General features: G+C 44.8%; 1 protein-coding gene across 6 annotated transcripts in view; it reads left to right on the forward strand.

Moving 5' to 3' along the window:
• The first annotated feature begins 557 nt into the window (after positions 1–557).
• Positions 558–23396, forward strand: part of LOC115138049 (BLOC-2 complex member HPS3-like) — a 29655-nt gene continuing 6816 nt past the window's right edge. The window contains exons 1-16 of one of the 6 annotated variants that reach the window (XM_065009290.1): positions 558–1115; positions 5659–6026; positions 9411–9585; positions 9706–9883; positions 10253–10335; positions 13286–13475; positions 14105–14186; positions 15033–15187; positions 16495–16596; positions 18044–18152; positions 18657–18910; positions 19459–19636; positions 19749–19982; positions 20263–20448; positions 20560–20754; positions 21230–21337. In XM_065009290.1, coding sequence (XP_064865362.1) covers positions 899–1115; positions 5659–6026; positions 9411–9585; positions 9706–9883; positions 10253–10335; positions 13286–13475; positions 14105–14186; positions 15033–15187; positions 16495–16596; positions 18044–18152; positions 18657–18910; positions 19459–19636; positions 19749–19982; positions 20263–20448; positions 20560–20754; positions 21230–21322 — 2799 coding nt within the window. In that variant the 5' untranslated portion in view covers positions 558–898 and the 3' untranslated portion in view covers positions 21323–21337. Of the gene's footprint in view, positions 1116–5658; positions 6027–9410; positions 9586–9705; positions 9884–10252; positions 10336–13285; positions 13476–14104; positions 14187–15032; positions 15188–16494; positions 16597–18043; positions 18153–18656; positions 18911–19458; positions 19637–19748; positions 19983–20262; positions 20449–20559; positions 20755–21229; positions 21338–23396 lie in introns of those variants that run through there. The other 5 variants (XM_065009289.1, XM_065009285.1, XM_065009286.1 and 2 more) reach the window with 5 other exon arrangements.

Below are 23396 nucleotides of genomic sequence, written 5' to 3' on the forward strand. Positions count from 1 at the left end.
ACACTCCACCACAGATATTATTACTCCACCACAGATATTATTACTCCACCACAGATATTATTACTCCACCACAGATACGTAAGGCCGACATAGGCGGATGCTTTCTGTTTGAGACACAGCCAATGCCCCCAAAAATCTTAAACTGACGGATTTTGATGGGGATTTTTTTATTGTGTTACTTAGATTGACGCACTCATAGTCTCTTAAGGATGAATGAATGTAGGGTTTTATTTGTATTGATTTAAAAATATATATATATTATCAATTTTGTGGATCAAAGTATAATGGATTTATATCCCAGTCTAGTCGGTGGCATTATTTCAACATAAATTGGATAAAAACTGCTGTTAAAACTCACCAAAGAAGAAGAAACATAAGAGGAAGAAGGGGAAGGTGCCTTCTTCTTCTTCTTCTTTGGAGTTTTAACAGCAGTTTTTATCCAATTTATGTTGAAATAATGCCACCGACTAAAGCGGAGAGGCAGGCAAGACAGGCGGGACTTTCAAACGCTATTGACAGGGAACTCAGCCAATCAACGCTGGAGGTGGGGTTGTTATTTCTAGGTGTCACTTTCACAGCGTAACTCTTCAGACTTTCTGTTTCACATTACTTTATGATTTCTGTTCAGAAAGGGGACTTCGAATGGCAGAGGAAGTGAAGTAAATTTACCATAGACTGGGTAGAAAAAAATACTTTTCGAGTTCAACGGATTCAGCCTGCTCATCACAAGACGGTGGGGCATGTGATATAGATTAAGTAAACTAGCCTCGGGCTGGAGCTCACTAACCGCGATAGAGACCACATTATATTTGGTAACACAAGCCCCGCAAAGGGACAATGTAGTTAGCTTGGTGTATACTTTGTTTTGCCTCGACGTAATTTACGAAAACAAGCAAAGATGGTTCACGTATACAACTGCCACCCCTTCGAGTCCCAGCAAATCGTGCCAACCGAGCAGGAACCGGGGTTGGTGTGCTGTGGCGGGGGTGCCCTATTCGTGGTGTCCGCTGGAGGATGCAAGATCGAGGCTTTTCAACTGGGAGAAGAGGGGTGTCCTCTCATCTGCCGCTTCGCCACTATGGGGACTGTGCAGAGCATCCTACACAGTGAGATAGGTGTGTCATTTTCTTTCTCTCACTTATTCTTTCCCTATTGGCTGAGTTGTTTACTGCTGAGTGATTGAGGTACATCCAATTACTAGAAGGGATTTGTCATGAACCCTCAAAGTTCCAGAATGGTGTGAAAATGGCAACCATATTGGTCAGGGAGAAGTCCAAGCAAGTCGAATTGAAATGTTGAGTTGCATTATTTTCCAGAGAACGGATAGAGCCAGGAGTTGATTATCCCATTTATACCATGGCTAAAAATGTTTTCAACATCCACTGAAGTACACCACATGGCCAAAAGTAGGTGGACACCCCTTCAAATGAGTGGATTCTGCTGTTTCAATTGAAAGTCAATATACCATTTTTTTTAAAACAGGGTGTTGTTTTTACCCTCGCTGGTGTCGTCTCCTGAGTGCCTGGATACAGCCACAGAAAATCGAGCAATAGATAGATATAGATAAACATTGGCAGTAGAATGACCTTACTGAAGAGCTTAGTGACTTTCAACGTGGCACAGTCCTAGGATGCCACCTTTCCAGCAAGTCAGTTTGTAAAATGTCTGCCCTGCTAGAGCTGCCCGTTCAACTGTATGTGCTGTTATAGTGAAGTGGAGATGTCTATGAGCAACAACGGTTCAGCCGAAGCGGTAGGCCACACAACCTCACAGAATGGTATCGCTGAGCCATGTAGAACGTAAAAATCGCCTAGCCTTGGTTGCGACACTCGCTACCGACTTCCAATGCCTATGGAAGCAACATCAGCATGACCCCATGCACAAAGCGACACCCATACAGAAATGATTTGTCGAGATCGGTGTGGAAGAACTTCACTGGCCTGTTCAGAGCCCTGACCTCAACCCCATCGAACACCTTTGGGATGAATTGGAATGCCGACTGCGAGCCAGGCCTAATCACCCAACATCAATGCCCGGCCTCCGTAATGCTCGTGGCTGAATGGAAACAAGTGCCCTCAGCAATGTTCCAACATCTAGTGGAAAGCCTTCCCAGAAGAGTGGAGGCTGTTACAGCAGTAAAGGGTGGGACCAGCTCCGTATTAATACCCATGATTTTGGAATGAGATGTTCGACAAGCAGGTGTCCACATACTTTTGGTCATGTAGTGTAGCTAGCAAGTTTATTAGATAGCTATAGTAGTTGCCTTGGTAACCAAACAAACAGATTTACTGGGTTAGCTAACTAAGCCATTAAGGCGTCTGGCTGCTTCCCAGCCTAAATTATTCAGAATAAAGTCTGTCATTTGACGTGAGACGAATAGTTTTCATGCACCTTTTCAAAATGAGTGACAGATTTCGATTAGATTAATTCTGACTATTTTGAGTGTCTACGGCATCTCAAAATGGACAAACAGTACTATTGCCACTTTTTTCCCCCTTGTTTTTCAAGCTAAGGTCTTTTGAGGAAGTATACGAGCACACTGGTTTGGTTCGCCTAGCCGACTGTGGCTAGCTGCCAGCCGAACTGAAGCATGCCGACGCCTTTAGTCTTAGCTTGCTATTATGAAAATTGAATTCAACAATGCCAGTAATGTTTTCAATTCAACTTTTGATTTCAAAAGCAACTCGAACATATAAGAACGAATCATAGCCATTGAATAATGCCGTGCAAATATACTGCGTGTCATAGGGAAATAATGCACTCTAGAACGCCCTTCAAGCCAATCAGAAATGAGTATTCAACAATGCCATGGTATATTTAAAGGCTCTGCATGGTCAATCTAACTTCTGAAGTGGCTGTACAGTATTTACTGCGACGCAGCCTCTGCAGACATCAGGGCTTTCATACTTCATGTGCGGAGCAGAGGAGAGCTATTGTGAAGGAAGTTGTTAACTTCTTATGGCTGGGGGCAGTATTGAGTAGCTTGGATGAATAAGATGCCCAGAGGTGCCCAGAGTAAACTGCCTACTACTCAGTTCCAGTTGCTAATATATGAGTATATTTGGATAGAAAACACTCTGAAGTGTCTAAAACTGTTTGAATGATGTCTGTGAGTATAACATAACTCATATGGCAGGAAAAAACTTGAGAAAAAATCCAACCAGGAAGTGGGAAATCTGAGGTTGGTTGTTTTTCAACTCATTCCCTATTGAAGATACAGTGGGATATTGGTCATGTTGCACTTCCTAAGGCTTCCACTAGATGTCAACAGTCTTTAGAACCTTGTTTGATGCTTCTACTGTGGGGTGGGGCTGAATGAGAGGGGAATGAGTCAGAGGTCTGCCAGAATGCCTTGAGCTCGTGACGCTCGTTCACGTGAGAGCGAGCTCTGTTCCATCGCAATTCTACAGACAAAGGAATTCTCCGGTTGGAACATTATTGAATATTTATGTTAAAAACATCCTAAAGATTGATTCTATACATCGCTTAACATGTTTCTACGGACTGTAACAGAACATTTTGACATTTCGTCTGCTCCTAGTGAACGCGCTTCGTGAGTTTGGATTTGTTTACAAAACGCACTAACAAAAGTATCTATTTGGACATAAATTATGGACATTATTGAACAAAACAAACATTTATTGTGGAACTGGGATTCCTGGGAGTGCATGTTGGCATATTGGCAGTGAATTTTGGAAAATGTATGAGATCATTCCTATAAAACTGGCTGGCTGGCTAGCTAGCTAGCAGTGCCGATAAATTCTTCAAATTAATTATTTTGCCAGAAGTTTCCGATGCCACCGTTACGCTTGTTTAAACTAAGCTGCACTGGGGTGGGAACACAATCATGATTATATTAAGGCAGTGGCGCGGGCGCAAGTTATGGGTCGGTAAACGTACCTCAATGCAGGGATAGGATATGCATTCTCCTGCCTTTTACTGGCTTTTGTGGAGCGATGGGTAACGATGCTTCGTGGGTGACTGTTGTTGATGTGTGCAGAGGGTCCCTGGTTCGCGCCCGGGTATGGGCGAGGGGACGGTCTAAAATTATACTGTTACACATACTTGTGAACATAAGTAACCATTTACATTTAATAAACAGGTTCTCCGGTACAAAAGGAGTATCAGCCAATTAAAATAGTCAATTTACTTGAAAACACCTGGAAACATTTTTATTTGGTCTATATAGCTGCAGTTGAAGTCAGAAGTTTACATACACTTAGGTTGGAGTCATTAAAACTCGTTTTTTTAACCACTCCACAAATGTCTTGTTAACAAACTATAGTTTTGGCAAGTCGGTTAGGACATCTACTTTGTGCATGACACAAGTCATTTTTCCAACAATTGTTTAGAGTGAATTATAAGTGAAATAATCTTTCTGTATCACAGTTCCAGTGGGTCAGAAGTTCAAACACTAAGTTGACTGTGCCTTTAAACAGCTTGGAAAATTATAGAAAATTATGTGATGGCTTCAGAAGCTTCTGTTGGGCTAATTGACATAATTTGAGTCAATTGGAGGTGTACATGTGGATGTATTTCAAGGCCTACCTTCAAACTCAGTGCCTCTTTGCTTGATATCATGGGAAAATCAAAAGAAATCAGCCAAGACCTCAGAAAATAAATTGTAGACCTCCACAAGTCTGGTTTATCCTTGGGAGCAATTTCCAAACGCCTGAAGGTACCACGTTCATCTGTACAAACAATAGTACGCAAGTATAAACACCATGGGACCACGCAGCCGTCATACCGCTCAGGAAGGAGACTCGTTCTGTCTCCTAGAGAATAATGTACTTTGGTGCGAAAAGTGCAAATCAATCCCAGAACAACCGCAAAGGTCCTTGTGAAGATACTGAAGGAAACGGGTACAAAAGTATCTATTTTCACAGTAAAACGAGTCCTATATCAACATAACCTGAAAGGCCGCTCAGCAAGGAAGAAGCCACTGCTCCAAAACAGCCATAAAAAAGCCAGACTACGGTTTGCAACTACACATGGGGACAAAGATCGTGCTTTTTGGAGAAATGTCCTCTGGTCTAATGAAACAAAAATAGAACTGTTTGGCCATAATGAGCATCGTTATGTTTGGAGGAAAAAGGGGGAAGCTTGCAAGCCGAAGAACATCATCCCAACCGTGAAGCTCGGGGGTTGCAGCATCGAGTTGTGGGGGTGCTTTGCTGCAGAAGGGACTGGTGCACTTCACAAAATAGATGGCATCATGAGGATGGAAAATTATGTGGATATATTGAAGCAACATCTGAAGACATCAGTCAGGAAGTTAAAGCTTGGTCACAAATGGGTCTTCCAAATGGACAATGACCCCAAGCATACTTCCAAAGTTGTGGCAAAATAGCTTAAGGACCACAAAGTCAAGGTATTGGAGTGGCCATCACAAAGCCCTGACCTCAATGAACAACGAGACTCTTTGTCTACATCCCCCAGAGTCAGATGATCTAGTGGATACCATTTTTATGTCTCTGTGTCCAGTATGAAGGAAGTTAGTATTGGCTTGGAAAACTACCTCTAACTCATGACATTCTCCTCATTGTCCTCATAAGTAAGCATTTCACTGTTAGTCTACACCTGTTGTTTGTTTACGAAGCATGTGACAAATAAAATAGTTTCTGACCCTCCTCCCCTTGTCCGCCCCTCCCTCCACAGGGGACTACCTGGTGACCATCGAGGAGAAGAACAACGCCCCCTACCTACGTGCCTACACCAACTGGCGCTACCAGGCGGCTGAGAAGACCCGCGTTGGCGTGCGTCTGCTCGGTCATTTCCTGCGCGGCTCGTCCATGCGCGGGGCTCCCAAGGAGCAGATGGAGATCATTGAGATTCCACTGTTTGAGCGTCCGCTGTGTGTGGCCTGCTGTGGGGTGACCGGAGACCTGCTGGTGGGGTGTCCTAAGAGCCTGGTGCTGTTCAGTCTAAAGAGACAGGCCCTCAACGACAAGCTCTCCATCCTGGACTTTGAGCGCTGTCTGATCATCCATCTCCCGGGACTGTCGCCCCAACAGGTAGGGATGGATGTAAGTTAGGGGTTGGGATTTCCGTAGTCTCTTTTTACCACCCAGATATTGAAAGTAAAACTCTTTTTTTTATTCCCTGCGTGGACACTGAAATACATACAGTGCATTCAGAAAGTATTCAGACCCCTTGACTTTTTCAACATTTTGTCAAGTTAACAGCCATATTCTGAAATTGATTAAATACATTTTTTGCCTCATCAATATACACACAATACCTGATAATAAAAAAGCGAGAACTTAAAACAATTTTAAAAAGTATTAAATATTAAAAAATATTAAAAAACAGGTACCTTATTTACATAGGTATTCAGACCCTTTGCTATGCGAAATTGAAGCTTGGGTGCATCCTGTTTCCATTGATCATCCTTGACATATTGATTAGGGTCCACCTGTGGTCAATTCAATTGATTGGACATGACATCAAACCTGTCTATATAAGGTCCCACAGTTGACAGTGCATGTAGGAGCAGAAACCAAACCATGAGGTCCAAGGAATTGTCCGTAGAGCTCTGAGACAGGATTGTGTCGAGGCACCGATCTGGGGAAGGGGACCAAAAAATGTCTGCAGCATTGAAGGACCCCAAGAACACACTTCGGGACAAGTCTCTGAATGTCCTTGAGTGGCCCAGCCAGAGCCCGGACTAGAACCCGATCGAACGACTCTGGAGAGACCTGAAAATAGCTGTGCATCGACGCTCCCCATCCAACCTGATAAGGCTTGAGAGGATCTGCAGAGCGGAATGAGAGAGAAACTCCACAAATACAGGTGTGCAAAGCTTGTATCGTCATACCCAAGAAGACTCGAGGCTGTAATCGCTGCCAAAGGTGCTTCAACAAAGTACTGAGTAAAGGGTCTGAATACTTATATGATATTTCAGTTTTTTATTTTATATACATTTGCAAAAATCTCTAAACGGTATTTGCTTTGTAATTATGGGTTATGGGGTGTGTAGATTGATGAGGGGGGGGGACTGTTTAATCCATTTTAGAATAAGGCTGTAACGTAACAAATGTGGGAAAAGTCAAGGGGTCTGAATACTTTACGAGTGCACCGTACTTGTCAGCAACCTAATGAAGTCACTGAAACCCTTAACAAAGAGTTGCAGTCAGTTTTGGAATGGGTGGCCAGTAATAAACTGGTCCTGAACATCTCTAAACTAAGAGCATTGTATTTGGTACAAATCATTCCTTAAGTTCTAGACCTCAGCTGAATCTGGTAATGAATGGTGTGGCTGTTGAACAAGTTGAGGAGACTAAATTACTTGGTGTTGCCTTGGATTGTAAACTGTCATAGTCCTCTCACTGTCAACTGCGTTTATTTTCAGCAAACTTAACATGTTTAAATATTTGTATGAACATAATAAGATTCAACAACTGAGACCTAAACTGAACAAGATCCACAGACATGCGACTAACAGAAATGGAATAATGTGTCCCTGAACAAAGGGGGGGTCAAAAAAGTAACAGTCAGTATCTGGTGTGGTCACCAGCTGCATTAAGTACTGCAGTACATCTCCTCCTCATGGACTGCACCAGATTTGCTCAGTTCTTGCTGTGAGATGTTACTCCACTCTTCCTCCAAGGCACCTGCAAGTTCCTGGACATTCCTGGGGGGAATGGCCCTAGCCCTCACTCTCTGATCCAACAGGTCCCAGACGCGCTCATGAGCAGTATGGCTGGTGGCATTGTCATGCTGGAGGGTCATGTCAGGATGAGCCTGCAGGAAGAGTACCACATGAGGGAGGAGGATGTCTTCCCTGTAACGCACAGCGTTAAGATTGCCTGCAATGACAACAAGCTCAGTTTGATGATGCAGACCCACTGCCCCAGACTATGACGGACCCTCCACCTACAAATCGATCCCGCTCCAGAGTACAGGCCTCGGTGTAACGCTCATTCCATTCGACGATAAACATGGATCCGTCCATCGCCCCTGGTGAGACAAAACTGCAATTCGTTAGTGAAGAGCACTTTTTGCCAGTCCTGTCTGATCCAGCGATCAGACAGGCAGTTCTTGCCATCATGTACCTGTCCTGCAGGTGTGATGTTGGGATGTACCGATCCTGTGCAGGTGTTGTTACACGTAGCCTGCCACTGCGAGGACGATCAGCTGTCCATCCTGTCTCCCTGTAGCCCTGTCTTAGACGTCTCACAGTATGGACATTGCAATTTATTTCCCTGGCCACATCTGCAGTCCTCATGCCTCCTTGCAGCATGTCTAAGGCACGTTCACGCAGATGAACAGGGACCCTGGGCATCTTTCTTTTGGTGTTTTTCAGAGTCAGTAGAAAGGCTTCTTTTAGTGTCCTGAGTTTTCATAACTGTGACCTTAATTGCCTGCCGTCTGTACACTGTTAGTGTCTTTAATGACTGTTCCACAGGTGCATGTTCATTAATTGTTTATGGTTTATTGAACAAGCATGGGAAACAGTGTTTAAACCCTTTACATTGAAGATCTGTGAAGTTATTTGGATTTTTACGAATTCTCTTTGAAAGACAAGGTCACGAAAAAGGGATGTTTTCTTTTTTTGCTGAGTTAAGATGCAATGGTTGTAAAGATGGGGAGAGCTTTGTCCGTAATAGATGTTCTTCTTTTTTGACACCACACTCCACAAAGTAAGTCCTGCAGTCTCTAATTTGATCTTATGTTGACCACATGCCTGGACAATAATCAAGTGCTGCAAAGAAAGACCTAGTTAAGCTGCAGCTGGTCCAGAACAGAGCGGCACGTCTTGCTCTTCATTGTAATCAGAGGGCTGATATAAATACTATGCTGCCAGTCTCTCCTGGTTAAGAGCTGAGGAGAGACTGGCTGACTGTACTTCTTGTTTTTATATAGAAACATTAATGTGTTAAATTCCAAATGGTTTGCATAGTCAACATACTGACACACACACTTACCCCACCAGATATGTCACCAGGGGTCTTTTCACATTCCCAAAATCCAGATCAAATTCAAGAAAACCTAAAGTATTATATAGAGCCTAGATCGTTTGTGTACGTTGGCTATGTGTGCCCTCTTTAAATGTATGTAGTTCTTGTCTATTCGTGTTCTGTTTTGTGTTGGACCCCAGGAAGAGTAGCTACGGTTTTCACAACCGCTAATGGGGATCCTAATAAAATACCAAGTACCAAATACAGCTTTTAGAGAGGTATGGGGGGTTCGTGCACAAAGGCAGGTAATGGCATCTAGGATTTGAGACCCTCCTGTTGCCAGCTCACTTCCCGCCAGTTTTTTCCTGTCGGACCTGGGATTCGAACTTGCAGCCCTCCGGTTGCTGGCTCACCTCTCCAACCGCTAGGTTACCTGCCGCTCCTAACTTAGAGAAGGTTGTTCCGTCATGCAACCTTTTCATAGAATATGTATGCCCTCCCTGCCTGCAGGTGGCGATCTGTGCAGGGTACATTGCCCTGCAGACAGAGCTGGAGGTGCTGGTGGTCAAACTAGAGAGACTTCCTGGTGCTGCTTTCACCCAGAAGTCAGCTGACAAGAAGCCCCAGGACCACAGTCTGGTCCCCCAAGATATGATCACTGGAGCAGAACAAGACAACGAGACTGGTAACACTCTACACATGAAAACCGATGCTTCAGATACCACATACTATACTTCACAGAACATGGTGTGATTTGCATGTTCTGTCTGACTAGGTTGTGTTTACACTGTGTTGTATTCGCCAGAGGGGAGAAGAGAGGGTCTGGCTGGTCACCGTGACCATGATGACTTCTTCATTTTCCCCAAGCACCAAGAGCTCCTGGGGGACAGGGCTAAGGACTGTGGGGTCAAGATCTCTCTGGAGTGGACAGGCATGGAGAGTGAGGCCAGGGGCAACCTCATCATCACCTATATCTTATACAGGTCTGTGTCTCTGTGTGTGTCTCTCTGTGTGTGTCTCTCTGTGTGTGTGTGTGTGTGTGTGTGTGTGTCTCTGTGTGTGTGTGTGTGTGTGTGTGTGTCTCTCTGTGTGTGTCTCTCTGTGTGTGTCTCTCTGTGTGTGTCTCTCTGTGTGTGTGTCTCTGTGTGTGTCTGTGTGTGTCTCTCTGTGTGTGTCTCTGTGTGTGTCTCTGTGTGTGTCTCTCTCTGTGTGTCTCTCTCTGTGTGTCTCTCTGTGTGTGTGTGTGTGTGTGTGTGTCTCTGTGTGTGTGTGTGTGTGTGTCTGTGTGTGTGTGTGTGTGTGTCTCTCTGTGTGTGTGTGTGGTCTCATCATATTGAGTCTCCCCTGTCCAGGCGTTTTGCTCCAGACTTCTTCCAGGACTGTAGTGTTGAGGAGACCCACCTCCACTCCCTGCAGTTTCACCCAGTGTTCACCAGTGAGTCAGAACCTCATTACACTGTCCCATCCCAAGAACCGTATAGAGTTGGGCCAAGTTTTAGAATTGAATTGTTCTCATTCTAGACATGCAGTTTTAAATAGCGCTGTTGAAATATTCCCTGTGTAATGTTAATGGGGAGCTAACACATTGTCTTACTTAAGATAGCACACCGGTTCCACCTGCACCGATCAGTCTCCTATCGCGTAATGGGAGAGCTCAAAAGTAGCTTGTGCTGTCTAACATTTTTAACAGTGTTACCTAGGTGACATTGACATTGCTGAACCCCATTTTTGCGTCAAAACTGTCTGAATGAATCTAAAACAATAAATACAATGCATTCGGAAAGTATTCACTCTTTTTTTGGTTTTTCAGTGGCAGGGACTGTCAGGGACTGGGAGACTAGTCTAGTGAACAAGGCCTTATTCTAAATTTCATTACTTTCTTTCCCCCCTTCAATCTACAAACAATAATGACAAAGCAAAAACATGTTTTTTAAAAGAAATTTCACCAAAGGTATCAAATAAAACTAAAATTACATATGTTTAAGTATTCAGACTTTTTACTCAGTACTTTGTTGAAGCGCCTTTGTCAGCGATTACAGCCTCGAGTCTTCTTGGGTATGACACTACAAGCTTGGCACACCTGTATTTGGGGAGTTTCTCCCCATTCTTCTCTGCAGATTCTCTGAAGCTCTGTCAGGTTGGATGGGGAGCGTTGCTACACAGGTGTTTTCAGGTCTCTCCAGTGATGTTTGATCGGGTTCAAGTACGGGCTCTGGCTGGGCCACTCGGACATTCAGACTTGTCCCGAAGCCACTCTTGTGTTGTCTTGGCTGTTGTGCTTAGGGTCGTTGTCCAGTCTGAAGTCCTGAGTGCTCTGGGGCAGGTTTTCATCAAGGATCTCTCTGTACTTTGCTCCTTTCATCTTACCCTCGATCCTGACTAGTCTCCCAGTCCCTGCCACTGAAAAACATACCCACAGCATGATTCTGTCACCACCATGCTTCACTGTAGGGATGGTGCAAGTTTTCCTCCAGACGTGACGCTTGGCATTCAGGCCACCGGTTCAATATTGGTTTCATCAGACCATAGAATCTTGTTTTTCATGGTCTGAGAATCTTTAGGTGCCTTTTGGTAAACTCCAAGTGGGCTGTTGTGTGTTTTACTGAGTAGTGGCTTCTGTCTGGCCACTCTACCATAAAGGCCTGATTGGTGGAATGCTGCAGAGATGGTTGTCCTTCTGGAAGATTCTCCCATCTCCACAGAGGAACTCTGGAACTCTGTCAGTAACATTGGGTTCTTGGTCACCTCCCCCGACCAAGGCCCTCTCCCCCTATTGCTCAGTTTAGTTGGGCGGCCAGCTCTAGGATAGTCTTGGTGGTTCCAAACTTTTTCCATTTAAGAATGATGGAGGCCACTGTGTTCTTGGAGACCTTCAATGCTGCAGACATTCTTTGGTACCTTTCCAAAGATCTGTGCCATGACGCAATCCTGTATCGGAGCTCTACGGACAATTCCTTCGACATCATGCCTCTGTTTTTGACATCCACTGTCAACTGTGAGACCTTCTACAGACAGGTGTGTGCCTTTCCAAATCATGTCCAATCAATTGACTTTACCACAGGTGGACTCCAAGTTGTAGAAACTTCTCAAGGATGATCAATGGAAACAGGATGCACCTGAGATCAATTTTGAGTCTCATAGCAAAGGGCCTTATATTTACTTATGTAAATAAGCTATTTCTGTTTTTTTTCATACTTTTGCTCAAATTTCTAAAAACCTGTTTTCGCTTTGCCATTATGGGATATTGTGCTTATATTGAGGAATAAAAATAATTTAATCGATTTTAGAATAAGTTTCTAACGTAACAAATTGGAAAAAGTCAAGGGTACTGAATATTTTCCAAATGCACTGTATGTAAATAACGTTATGTTGGTGAAGATTATTTTGCTTCGATGAACAGTATTTCTAAAGTTCGACAATGGGCACGAAAGCTAGCATAAATTTGTCCAACATTAGCATTAGCTTGCTAACGTTAGCTGAAATCATCTACCTACCTAGTGCTGCACACACAATGTTAAAACTTACAACAAAAGCAGGCTAGCAAGCTACTGTAGTTAGCTAGTAGTGCTAATTATGCTCACATTGTTATGAGTTTTCATTAAGCAGTTGTTCGAGTCATTCCACCAGCCTCCTGAGTTAGCTGCTATGCTCAGCTGACCTCAACGATACAATTGCGGAGAAACATGCTGATCTATGGACCGATTTTCTTTTAAGTCACTTCTTAATTGTGGGGCTGCAGGTTAAGCAAGCTTTTTATGTTAGCTAGTTAGTGAAGGAAGAGCGAGCTAACTGTGTCAGTAAGCTAGCTACAACAGTTACACAGCTGATCAAGTCACTACACTGGCGACCAACATCCTGGCACAGAATTTGTACAGGAGACCACTGTTTTTCCCACACATTTTTTTCACAATGGCAAACTATGAAATCACTGTCACAATGTGTGTAGTAATTTAGCTAGCTAGTTTTTCTGCCTATTTCATAGAGAGTCCTATGAGAGCACAGTGATATACAAAATTAGGGACTGTGTTTTCATTTTTTGAATGGCGGATGCTCATTATTCAAATTTGAAGTTTCACGTCCTACAAGAACGATCGGTTTTGGGATGAGTGTCGCGGAGGAGTGACGCCATCTGACGCGAGACAATGTAGCCAACATGGCCGCCATAGAATGTTGTAGTGTCCTGTTAAATGCATCCATAATGTAGAAACCTCAATGTCCCAACTCTCTAAGTACTTGGCTCTTTCCCTACCTATGGAATTAACATGTAGTGTAAATGCATATGTATGAGGGACACTTAAAGTAGGAGCACCTATATTTTCTACATTGCCATCTGTTTCACATCTCATCCCTTTCTCTTCCATTGGTCTCCTCTCCCTGACAACCAGGCAACCAGGAAGTATGTGTGGAGGGGGGTAGAGGGGTGGAGCCGACGTGTTTGTTCTGTTTCTTCTCGCTGCCCAAGACGGGCTATTTGTACAGCGTGAGGGGCGGGGTTCAGATGGTCTCAGCCTATCAGTATCCAGAGAAGGCCCAGCAGGCCGTCCTCACTGACCTCTTCCTCCACATCATCACAAAGTAAGTACTGGGCTGGGCCTCTCGAGATGGTGAAGGAAGTCCATGAGACTAGTCTCTGACTTCGGTGATACCCCAGTATATGGTATAAACAGTATTATTTATTTATTTTAACTGACGGTGTGATTTTCAATACAGTAAAAAATATATACTTTTTGGGGGGTTGGTAATACTGTATACCCTGGTATGGTACAGAAACATCTGGATACTGCACGACCCTACAGTGTTGGCGCAATCATGTGACATAGCGGCAGGGTAGCCTAGTGGTTAGAGCGTTGGACTAGTAACCGAAAGGTTGCAAGTTCAAATCCCCGAGCTGACAAGGTACAACTCTGTCGTTCTGCCCCTGAACAGGCAGTTAACCCACTGTTCCTAGGCCGTCATTGAAAATAAGAATTTGTTTTTAACTGACTTGCCTAGTAAAATAAAAAAAGAAATGGCAAGATTTGGTCCTGTATTCGAAGCTTTGTCCAGGAATTAGAATTCCACCAAAAATTGAAAGCAATTGTCTGGGGGATGGTTGCTGGACCATGTGACATAAGAAAATGTAAATAAAATAAAAAGGTTCAAATCTAGGCATGTCACATGATCTCACAAAACCCAGGGCCCTAATTTATACCTGTGTTTCTCAGGAATGCTCTCCAGTGCTTCTCAGTGAGGTGTGCAGCAGTGGCAGCCAGAGCTGAGGACCCTTACATCGATACCACTATGAAGGTGAGGATCACCCTATTTTCCTTAGCTAATGGTAGACAGAGCGACCCACGGCCGGACCCCTAGGGAGCTCTTTATAGATCTGAGGACCGGAAAAGCTTTTAGTTATCGGTCAGGTTTGGTGGAATATTCACCATATCTACCCCCATGCCTTGGACATCTTCATTATTGGTCTTAAGGATGCTTTGACCTGAGGCTTCCCCTCTTGTGTGTGATTGGTTGTGCCTCGGTTGGTTGTGCTCTGATTGGCCCTGCTACACAATAAGACAGGAAGTCATTAGATTGGATCACAGCTTCTCCAGAAATACAGGTAGCTGTCTGCTTGGCTCAGATCACTGCGTTACGTTCACAAAGATGGTGGAGCTGGAAAGGGCTCATAATGGCAACCACCACTTACACAGATTCATCTGGTGACAAGAGTGTCGTTGTTTTGTGCAGTGTGTGTCTGCATGCGTGCGTGTCCAACAGTGACACCGTGGAATCTGACTAGCACCGTGTTAGGCAGGGCTGCAGTGTCTCTCAGGAATGGTAATTGAGAGCCTAAATGTGATTGGTCTGCACATGCTGGGAAGCCCAATTTTGATTTAAAGTGGAATCTTCATTGTGAGTGGCTACTTACCGCCCCTAGGGCCCATATTCCTCCCGTCAGGTTCCCAGAGTAAGACCATGATATCGGCAAGAAACAGTTGTCAATGAATATCTACTTGACATGTAGCAGCAATATGATTATTTTAATACATCCCAAAGATACAAAAGTGTAATTGTGAGTTAATAATAATGTAATTACAATTCCACCAACTTAATAACCACCAGATAATTAAAACATTGTGTGTGTGTGTGTGCATGCAGGCCTGTCCTCCCATCACCATGGAGTTGTGTGCTCTGCGTATTCAGCTGTTCATTGGTCTGAAGGCTTTGTGTCACTACCGACACCACATCGTCCTGCTGACCACTGCAGATGTGGAGACCAGGGAGGACATAGAGAGGACCGCACGCAGAGTCATGTAGGTCACACGCACACACTTAGACACTGTAGTCATAGCTACAGCCACACATGATTTAGAAAGGAAATATACATTTAGCAATTGTCTCACAGCAAAGTAAATACTACTTCAAAATTGGACCAATTCAAATGTAGGCAATGCTATAGATTTATGTTAAGGCATCTGATCTAGGCCTGGGTGATGATATTGTATTTTAAGGTATGCCTGTGATCTAGGCCTGTGTAATGATATTGCATTTTAAGGTATGCCTGTGATCTAGGCCTGGGTGATGATATTGTATTTTAAGGTATGCCTGTGATCTAGGCCTGGGTGATGATATTGTATTTTAAGGCATGCCTGTGATCTAGGCCTGGGTGATGATATTGTATTTTAAGGTATGCCTGTGATCTAGGCCTGGGTGATGATATTGTATTTTAAGGTATGCCTCTGATCTAGGCCTGTGTAATGATATTGCATTTTAAGGTATGCCTGTGATCTAGGCCTGGGTGATGATATTGTATTTTAAGGTATGCCTGTGATCTAGGCCTGGGTGATGATATTGTATTTTAAGGCATGCCTGTGATCTAGGCCTGGGTGATGATATTGTATTTTAAGGTATGCCTGTGATCTAGGCCTGGGTGATGATATTGTATTTTAAGGTATGCCTGTGATCTAGGCCTGGGTGATGATATTGTATTTTAAGGTATGCCTGTGATCTAGGCCTGGGTGATGATATTGTATTTTAAGGTATGCCTCTGATCTAGGCCTGGGTGATGATATTGTATTTGAAGGTATGCCTGTGTTGAACCACATATGGCAAAGGATTTTTCTCTATAATTATATTTTGATACCATCTATATTCTATCATTTAAATTTTTGATACAGTGATAAACAAATGAAAAGTTCTACAAATTAGATTACTTTACTGTCAGTTTTGGATTAGTATAAAACAATCAGAATGGGGGAAAGCCCATTTAAAACCACATATAATTAATTTGTTGCCATCCTAGGGTCGTGGGTTACACAGAAAAACATATTAAGAACTTGTGTTATTCCCGAAGCATAAAATGCAGGCATACCATCAAATGTAGAAAATCACCCAGCCCTTCTCTAATCCCATACCCATGATCAGAGCATCTTACTGTGGAGCACAAGTAAAGCAGCATTCAGACAATAGACACACTCATCATTTATTAAGCACTGAAAATACACTTTTATTACTTCACATTTGTGTTTAAAATATTTCATTTGTTAATTTATAGGATTTTAAATATCTGAAATCTCCCTTCTCTTTGTCCTTCAATTGTACCTGTAAACTCTTATTGTAGAGAATACAAAGATCACCAAACCCTTAGGGGGATTTTCCTAGCAGTAGGTATAGAGCCTTCCACCACGCCGGCTCTGAAGCGTTTTCTGGCCCACTCCTTCCTGTAAGTCTCTTGACCTCGTTGATGGTGTGTCCCTCTGTAGTCCACCTGGAATAAACCCCCCACCCCACCAACCCTACTAAAACAACATCCCCCTGTGTGTCTCGTCACTGATGGACTAAACATGACATCGTATCAGTGTGATGATATCACCTACTGGACATAATATCATGTCATTCCTGTAAGTCTCTTGACCTCGTTGATGGTGTGTCCCTCTGTAGTCCACCTGGAATAAACCCCCCCACCCCACCAACCCTACTAAAACAACATCCCCCTGTGTGTCTCGTCACTGATGGACTAAACATGATATCGTATCAGTGTGATGATATCACCTACTGGACATAATATCATGTCATTCGTGTAGTGGTCTGTATGTAGCTCAGTTCTTAGAGCGTGGCGGTTCGATTCCCGGGACCACCAGTATGTAAAATGTATGAAAGGATGACTCTTAAGTCGCGTTTGGATAAAAGAGTTGGCTAAATGGCATATATGATGTACTGTGAGCATTAACGTCTGAAAACCCAGTACGCCTGATTAGACTAAAGCATGATGGATCCAGAGGTTGGAAGGCCACATGACCAGTAGCGACCGCCGCGTGGCCAGTAGCGATCGCCGCGTGGCCAGTGGAGTGGAGTGGAGACCGCCCGCGTGGAGACTGCCGCGTGTAGAATCAGGAAGTGAGACCATGCATTCACAGACGAGAAGTAGGGAAACATGCAGAAAATACCATTCCTCCACCAAGCTGACCTTTTTTTAAAATCCAAATCTCACACACAGGGGCTTTGTTATCACATGAGACTGCTTGACACTGCCGCGTGTTTCACTGGCTAAGAGCATCAGGTCTGTTAGCTGTCGCTGCTACAGGCTGTACTGGACAGGCAAGCCGATAGAACACACACACACACACAGTGTTCAGCACACGGGTCAGTAGGCCTTGTGTGTTAACATGTGGAGTGAAGCATGCAATGTGTCTGATTCACATTAATGCCCAAAACCCCTTGCCCTCAATAACATCCTCTGTTGATTGGTTTGCATTGGTAGGTAGTCAGACTAATCTCTAGGGAGAAGTGCTACTACTCACTTTGCTAATAGCTGCTTTGTTTAGGAATTGTTTTTGCTGACTATGTTATGTGGTTGTCTCACCTCGCTCTCTTCACTTAACTGTAAGTCCCTCTGGATAAGAGCGTCTGCTAAATGACTAACATGTAAACTGGATCTTTTTTAGCTCATAGGTTTATGTCATTCGTGCGAACTCCCAATTTAGCTACCCGCTTTCGCATTCTGGTCCAGCCCAGGGGCTATTGTTTCCTTCATGTGCTTGATGTTATGGCAGCTGAGCGGTAGTTTCTGACCACCTAGTTAGAAGCTGTAATGTCAGCCATCTGTGGCCATTTTTTATTTTTTTATTATAGAGATGAGCTGACTTGTACTTCCTGCTTCTCTGACCCAGGAACAGGAAGTCACCCTTCACCAAGCCCCAGAATCCCAGTGAGATGGGTCACGGCTGGAACCTGTACGTGGTCAACACCGTCCCCCCGCTCCAGCTCTACAACGAGATGGTAACGCACCATGAGAACATGTCAACAATAGCCTTAATGTTATGACACCTTACCTCCATTTTACCATTCATTTTTTTCTTTGACCTTTGTTGGTTGTGCTGAACCTTGGCGTTCAACAATCATTTATACTGTTTAACCATGGCGTTCAACAATCATTTATACTGTTTAACCATGGCGTTCAACAATCATTTATACTGTTTAACCTTGGCGTTCAACAATCATTTATACTGTTTAACCTTTTATACTGTTTAACCTTTTATGCTGTTTAACCATGGCGTTCAACAATCATTTATACTGTTTAACCTTGGCGTTCAACAATCATTTATGCTGTTTAACCTTGGCGTTCAACAATCATTTATACTGTTTAACCTTGGCGTTCAACAATCATTTATACTGTTTAACCATGGCGTTCAACAATCATTTATACTGTTTAACCATGGCGTTCAACAATCATTTATACGGTTTAACCTTGGCGTTCAACAATCAACCGTTTCTCTGGGCTAGGTGGAGTACAGTAAGACGTATGAGGAGACCAACCCTCTGTCTCACAGCCGTCTGCACCTGCTCAGTGAAGCCCACCTCCTCCTGAGAGCCACGCTCCTGGACCCCCGGGTTGGAAACCCTGTAGAACGGCCTCAGACCACTGGTCAGAACCTAGCCCAGGCCCTGGGATATAATACAACCCACACCGCAGACAGACAGGAGCTGCAGCAGGCCTTCCAGGAGAGCTGCGCCCAGTTAGGAGACTGCTTCAGCAGGTCAGTGGGGTCGGATCACATTAACATCAAGGTTGATATGTTGGTTGGTTGATGTGTTGGTGGACTGGTTGGTTGATGTGTTGGTGGACTGGTTGGTTGATGTGTTGGTGGACTGGTTGGTTGATGTGTTGGTGGACGTGTGTGTTGGTGGACGTGTGTGTTGGTGGACGTGTGTGTTGGTGGACGTGTGTGTTGGTGGACGTGTGTGTTGGTGGACGTGTGTGTTGGTGGACTGGTTGGTTGATGTGTGTGTTGGTGGACTGGTTGGTTGATGTGTGTGTTGGTGGACTGGTTGGTTGATGTGTGTGTTGGTGGACTGGTTGGTGTGTTGGTGGACTGGTTGGTGTGTTGGTGGACTGGTTGGTGTGTTGGTGGACTGGTTGGTGTGTTGGTGGAATGGTTGGTGTGTTGGTGGACTGGTTGGTGTGTTGGTGGACTGGTTGGTGTGTTGGTGGACTGGTTGGTTGATGTGTGTGTTGGTGGACTGGTTGGTGTGTTGGTTGGTTTACTGAATGTAAAGTGCGACCATCCCTTCCACCGACGTGTAGGTTTGATAAGCGGGACTGCCACCTGGCCCTGCCCTACTATAAGATGTCAGGCCTGTCTCTGACAGAGGTGATCTCCAGGAACAGGGGTCTGTCTAACAGCCTCTGTGGCTACGGGAAGGGCTTCCTCTTCTTCCTCAAACACTCCCTCTATGAGGAGACCCTGGAGCTGCTCACTGAGGTAACTTTCACCAGTCCCTGGACACCTCTCCAGCCATTCCAATAGAAGCTCTTCTGATTCAATAGTCACACTGTTGAGATTCAGTGGTTGGTTGTCTGTGTATGTGTTGTAGGAGACGGCCAACGAGGTGCTGGATATCTTCGGTGTGGCCGAGCCGTCCCAGCTTCCCCATGTTATAGCCAGCCCTTCCATGGCCAGAGCCAGCCCTGACTGTGGCCTGGCCCACCTAGAGCGGCTGGAGTCCATCGGAGCCCCCTCCGTACCCCTCACCCTGTCCAAGGCTGCCCTGGCCCTGCGCATGGCAGACCTGCAGCTCTACAGGCAACACATGGACCGACACACAGAGGTCAGATCATGTTAGTGTATGGTGGTGGGGGAAGAGGAGTGTGTGTGTGTGTGTGTGTGTGTGTGTACAGTGTGTGTGTGTGTGTGTACAGTGTCTGTACAGTGTGTGTGTACAGTGTGTGTGTACAGTGTGTGTGTACAGTGTGTGTACAGTGTGTGAACAGTGTGTGTGTGTACTGTGTGTGTGTGTACTGTGTGTGTGTACAGTGTGTGTGTACTGTGTGTAGTGTGTGTGTACAGTGTGTGTGTGAACAGTGTATCTGCTCTATGCCCCGTCCCAGATGCTGCAGGTGTATGGGTTCATTGAGGAAGCCAAGCTGCTGCTGCACGGCAGAGGGGATACGGTGGTACCTACTCTCCTGGCTCGTCACCTCAGGGACAACCAGGACGGCCTGCTGGTGGCAGCCATGGTGGCGCTGCACGAGAACGACAAGGTCAAACTGGACGAGGCTGACCTCTTCTTCCAGGTCAGGGTTACTGTGTGTTTGTGTGTGTGTCATTCCTCAAGTATTCGATTCCAAAATGTGACCATATGTAATGCGTTTCATTGTGTGTGTGTGTGTGTGTGTTTCCTGTAGGAGCTGTGTGGGGATGTGTCAGGGCCCCAGGGAGGCCCTCAGCTGCTGGTTGACTTCTGGGAAGCCTTGCTGATGGCCTCGTCACAGGAAGCTGTCATCCAGGAGCTGCTGTTCCGCCTCACCACTGTCTACATCGATCGCGTCACACGCCGAGACGGCCGCGGATTCAAACCGCTCAAGAGCGCAGACGACCTGGTGTGTTTTTCTGTGTGTCTGTAGCGTGTTCTTCGCACTAAGGTGTGATGTCCCCCAAGGCTGGAGTCTAGGAGGAAGTGGAGATCCCTGGGTGACTGTTTCTGTGCTACAGATTAACTGGTGTTCTCACTACAGCGTGTTGTATCCCTGGGTGACTGTTTCTGTGTTTCAGATTAACTGGTGTTCTCATTACAGCGTGTTGTACCCCTGGGTGACTGTTTCTGTGTTACAGATTAACTGGTGTTCTCACTACAGCGTGGTGTAACCCTGGGTGACTGTTTCTGTGTTACAGATTAACAACTGGTGTTCTCACTACAGCGTGTTGTACCCCTGGGTGACTGTTTCTGTGTTACAGATTAACTGGTGTTCTCACTACAGCGTGTTGTATCCCTGGGTGACTGTTTCTGTGTTTCAGATTAACTGGTGTTCTCACTACAGCGTGTTGTATCCCTGGGTGACTGTTTCTGTGTTACAGATTAACTGGTGTTCTCACTATGGCGTGTTGTATCCCTGGGTGACTGTTTCTGTGTTTCAGATTAAATGGTGTTCTCACTATGGCGTGTTATAACCCTGGGTGACTGTTTCTGTGTTACAGATTAACTGGTGTTCTCACTACAGCGTGTTGTAACCCTGGGTGACTGTTTCTGTGTTACAGATTAACGTTGTACCCCTGGGTGACTGTTTCTGTGTTTCAGATTAACTGGTGTTCTCACTACAGCGTGTTGTAACCCTGGGTGACTGTTTCTGTGTTACAGATTAACTGGTGTTCTCACTACAGCGTGTTGTAACCCTGGGTGACTGTTTCTGTGTTACAGATTAACTGGTGTTCTCACTATGGCGTGTTGTATCCCTGGGTGACTGTTTCTGTGTTACAGATTAACTGGTGTTCTCACTACGGCGTGTTGTATCCCTGGGTGACTGTTTCTGTGTTACAGATTAACTGGTGTTCTCACTACAGCGTGGTGTAACCCTGGGTGACTGTTTCTGTGTTACAGATTAACAACTGGTGTTCTCACTATGGCGTGTTGTATCCCTGGGTGACTGTTTCTGTGTTTCAGATTAACTGGTGTTCTCACTACAGCGTGTTGTACCCCTGGGTGACTGTTTCTGTGTTACAGATTAACTGGTGTTCTCACTACAGCGTGTTGTATCCCTGGGTGACTGTTTCTGTGTTTCAGATTAACTGGTGTTCTCACTACAGCGTGTTGTAACCCTGGGTGACGGTTTCTGTGTTTCAGATTAAATGGTGTTCTCACTATGGCGTGTTGTATCCCTGGGTGACTGTTTCTGTGTTACAGATTAACTGGTGTTCTCACTATGGCGTGTTGTATCCCTGGGTGACTGTTTCTGTGTTTCAGATTAAATGGTGTTCTCACTATGGCGTGTTATAACCCTGGGTGACTGTTTCTGTGTTACAGATTAACTGGTGTTCTCACTACAGCGTGTTGTAACCCTGGGTGACTGTTTCTGTGTTACAGATTAACGTTGTACCCCTGGGTGACTGTTTCTGTGTTTCAGATTAACTGGTGTTCTCACTACAGCGTGTTGTAACCCTAGGTGACTGTTTCTGTGTTACAGATTAACTGGTGTTCTCACTACAGCGTGTTGTAACCCTGGGTGACTGTTTCTGTGTTACAGATTAACTGGTGTTCTCACTACAGCGTGTTGTAACCCTGGGTGACTGTTTCTGTGTTACAGATTAACTGGTGTTCTCACTATGGCGTGTTGTATCCCTGGGTGACTGTTTCTGTGTTACAGATTAACTGGTGTTCTCACTACGGCGTGTTGTATCCCTGGGTGACTGTTTCTGTGTTTCAGATTAACTGGTGTTCTCATTACAGCGTGTTGTACCCCTGGGTGACTGTTTCTGTGTTACAGATTAACTGGTGTTCTCACTACAGCGTGGTGTAACCCTGGGTGACTGTTTCTGTGTTACAGATTAACAACTGGTGTTCTCACTACAGCGTGTTGTACCCCTGGGTGACTGTTTCTGTGTTACAGATTAACTGGTGTTCTCACTACAGCGTGTTGTATCCCTGGGTGACTGTTTCTGTGTTTCAGATTAACTGGTGTTCTCACTACAGCGTGTTGTATCCCTGGGTGACTGTTTCTGTGTTACAGATTAACTGGTGTTCTCACTATGGCGTGTTGTATCCCTGGGTGACTGTTTCTGTGTTTCAGATTAAATGGTGTTCTCACTATGGCGTGTTATAACCCTGGGTGACTGTTTCTGTGTTACAGATTAACTGGTGTTCTCACTACAGCGTGTTGTAACCCTGGGTGACTGTTTCTGTGTTACAGATTAACGTTGTAACCCTGGGTGACTGTTTCTGTGTTACAGATTAACGTTGTACCCCTGGGTGACTGTTTCTGTGTTTCAGATTAACTGGTGTTCTCACTACAGCGTGTTGTAACCCTGGGTGACTGTTTCTGTGTTACAGATTAACTGGTGTTCTCACTACAGCGTGTTGTAACCCTGGGTGACTGTTTCTGTGTTACAGATTAACTGGTGTTCTCACTATGGCGTGTTGTATCCCTGGGTGACTGTTTCTGTGTTACAGATTAACTGGTGTTCTCACTACGGCGTGTTGTATCCCTGGGTGACTGTTTCTGTGTTACAGATTAACTGGTGTTCTCACTAC

This window comes from Oncorhynchus nerka, linkage group LG24 (assembly GCF_034236695.1).
Source record: "Oncorhynchus nerka isolate Pitt River linkage group LG24, Oner_Uvic_2.0, whole genome shotgun sequence".
Lineage (NCBI taxonomy): Eukaryota > Metazoa > Chordata > Actinopteri > Salmoniformes > Salmonidae > Oncorhynchus > Oncorhynchus nerka.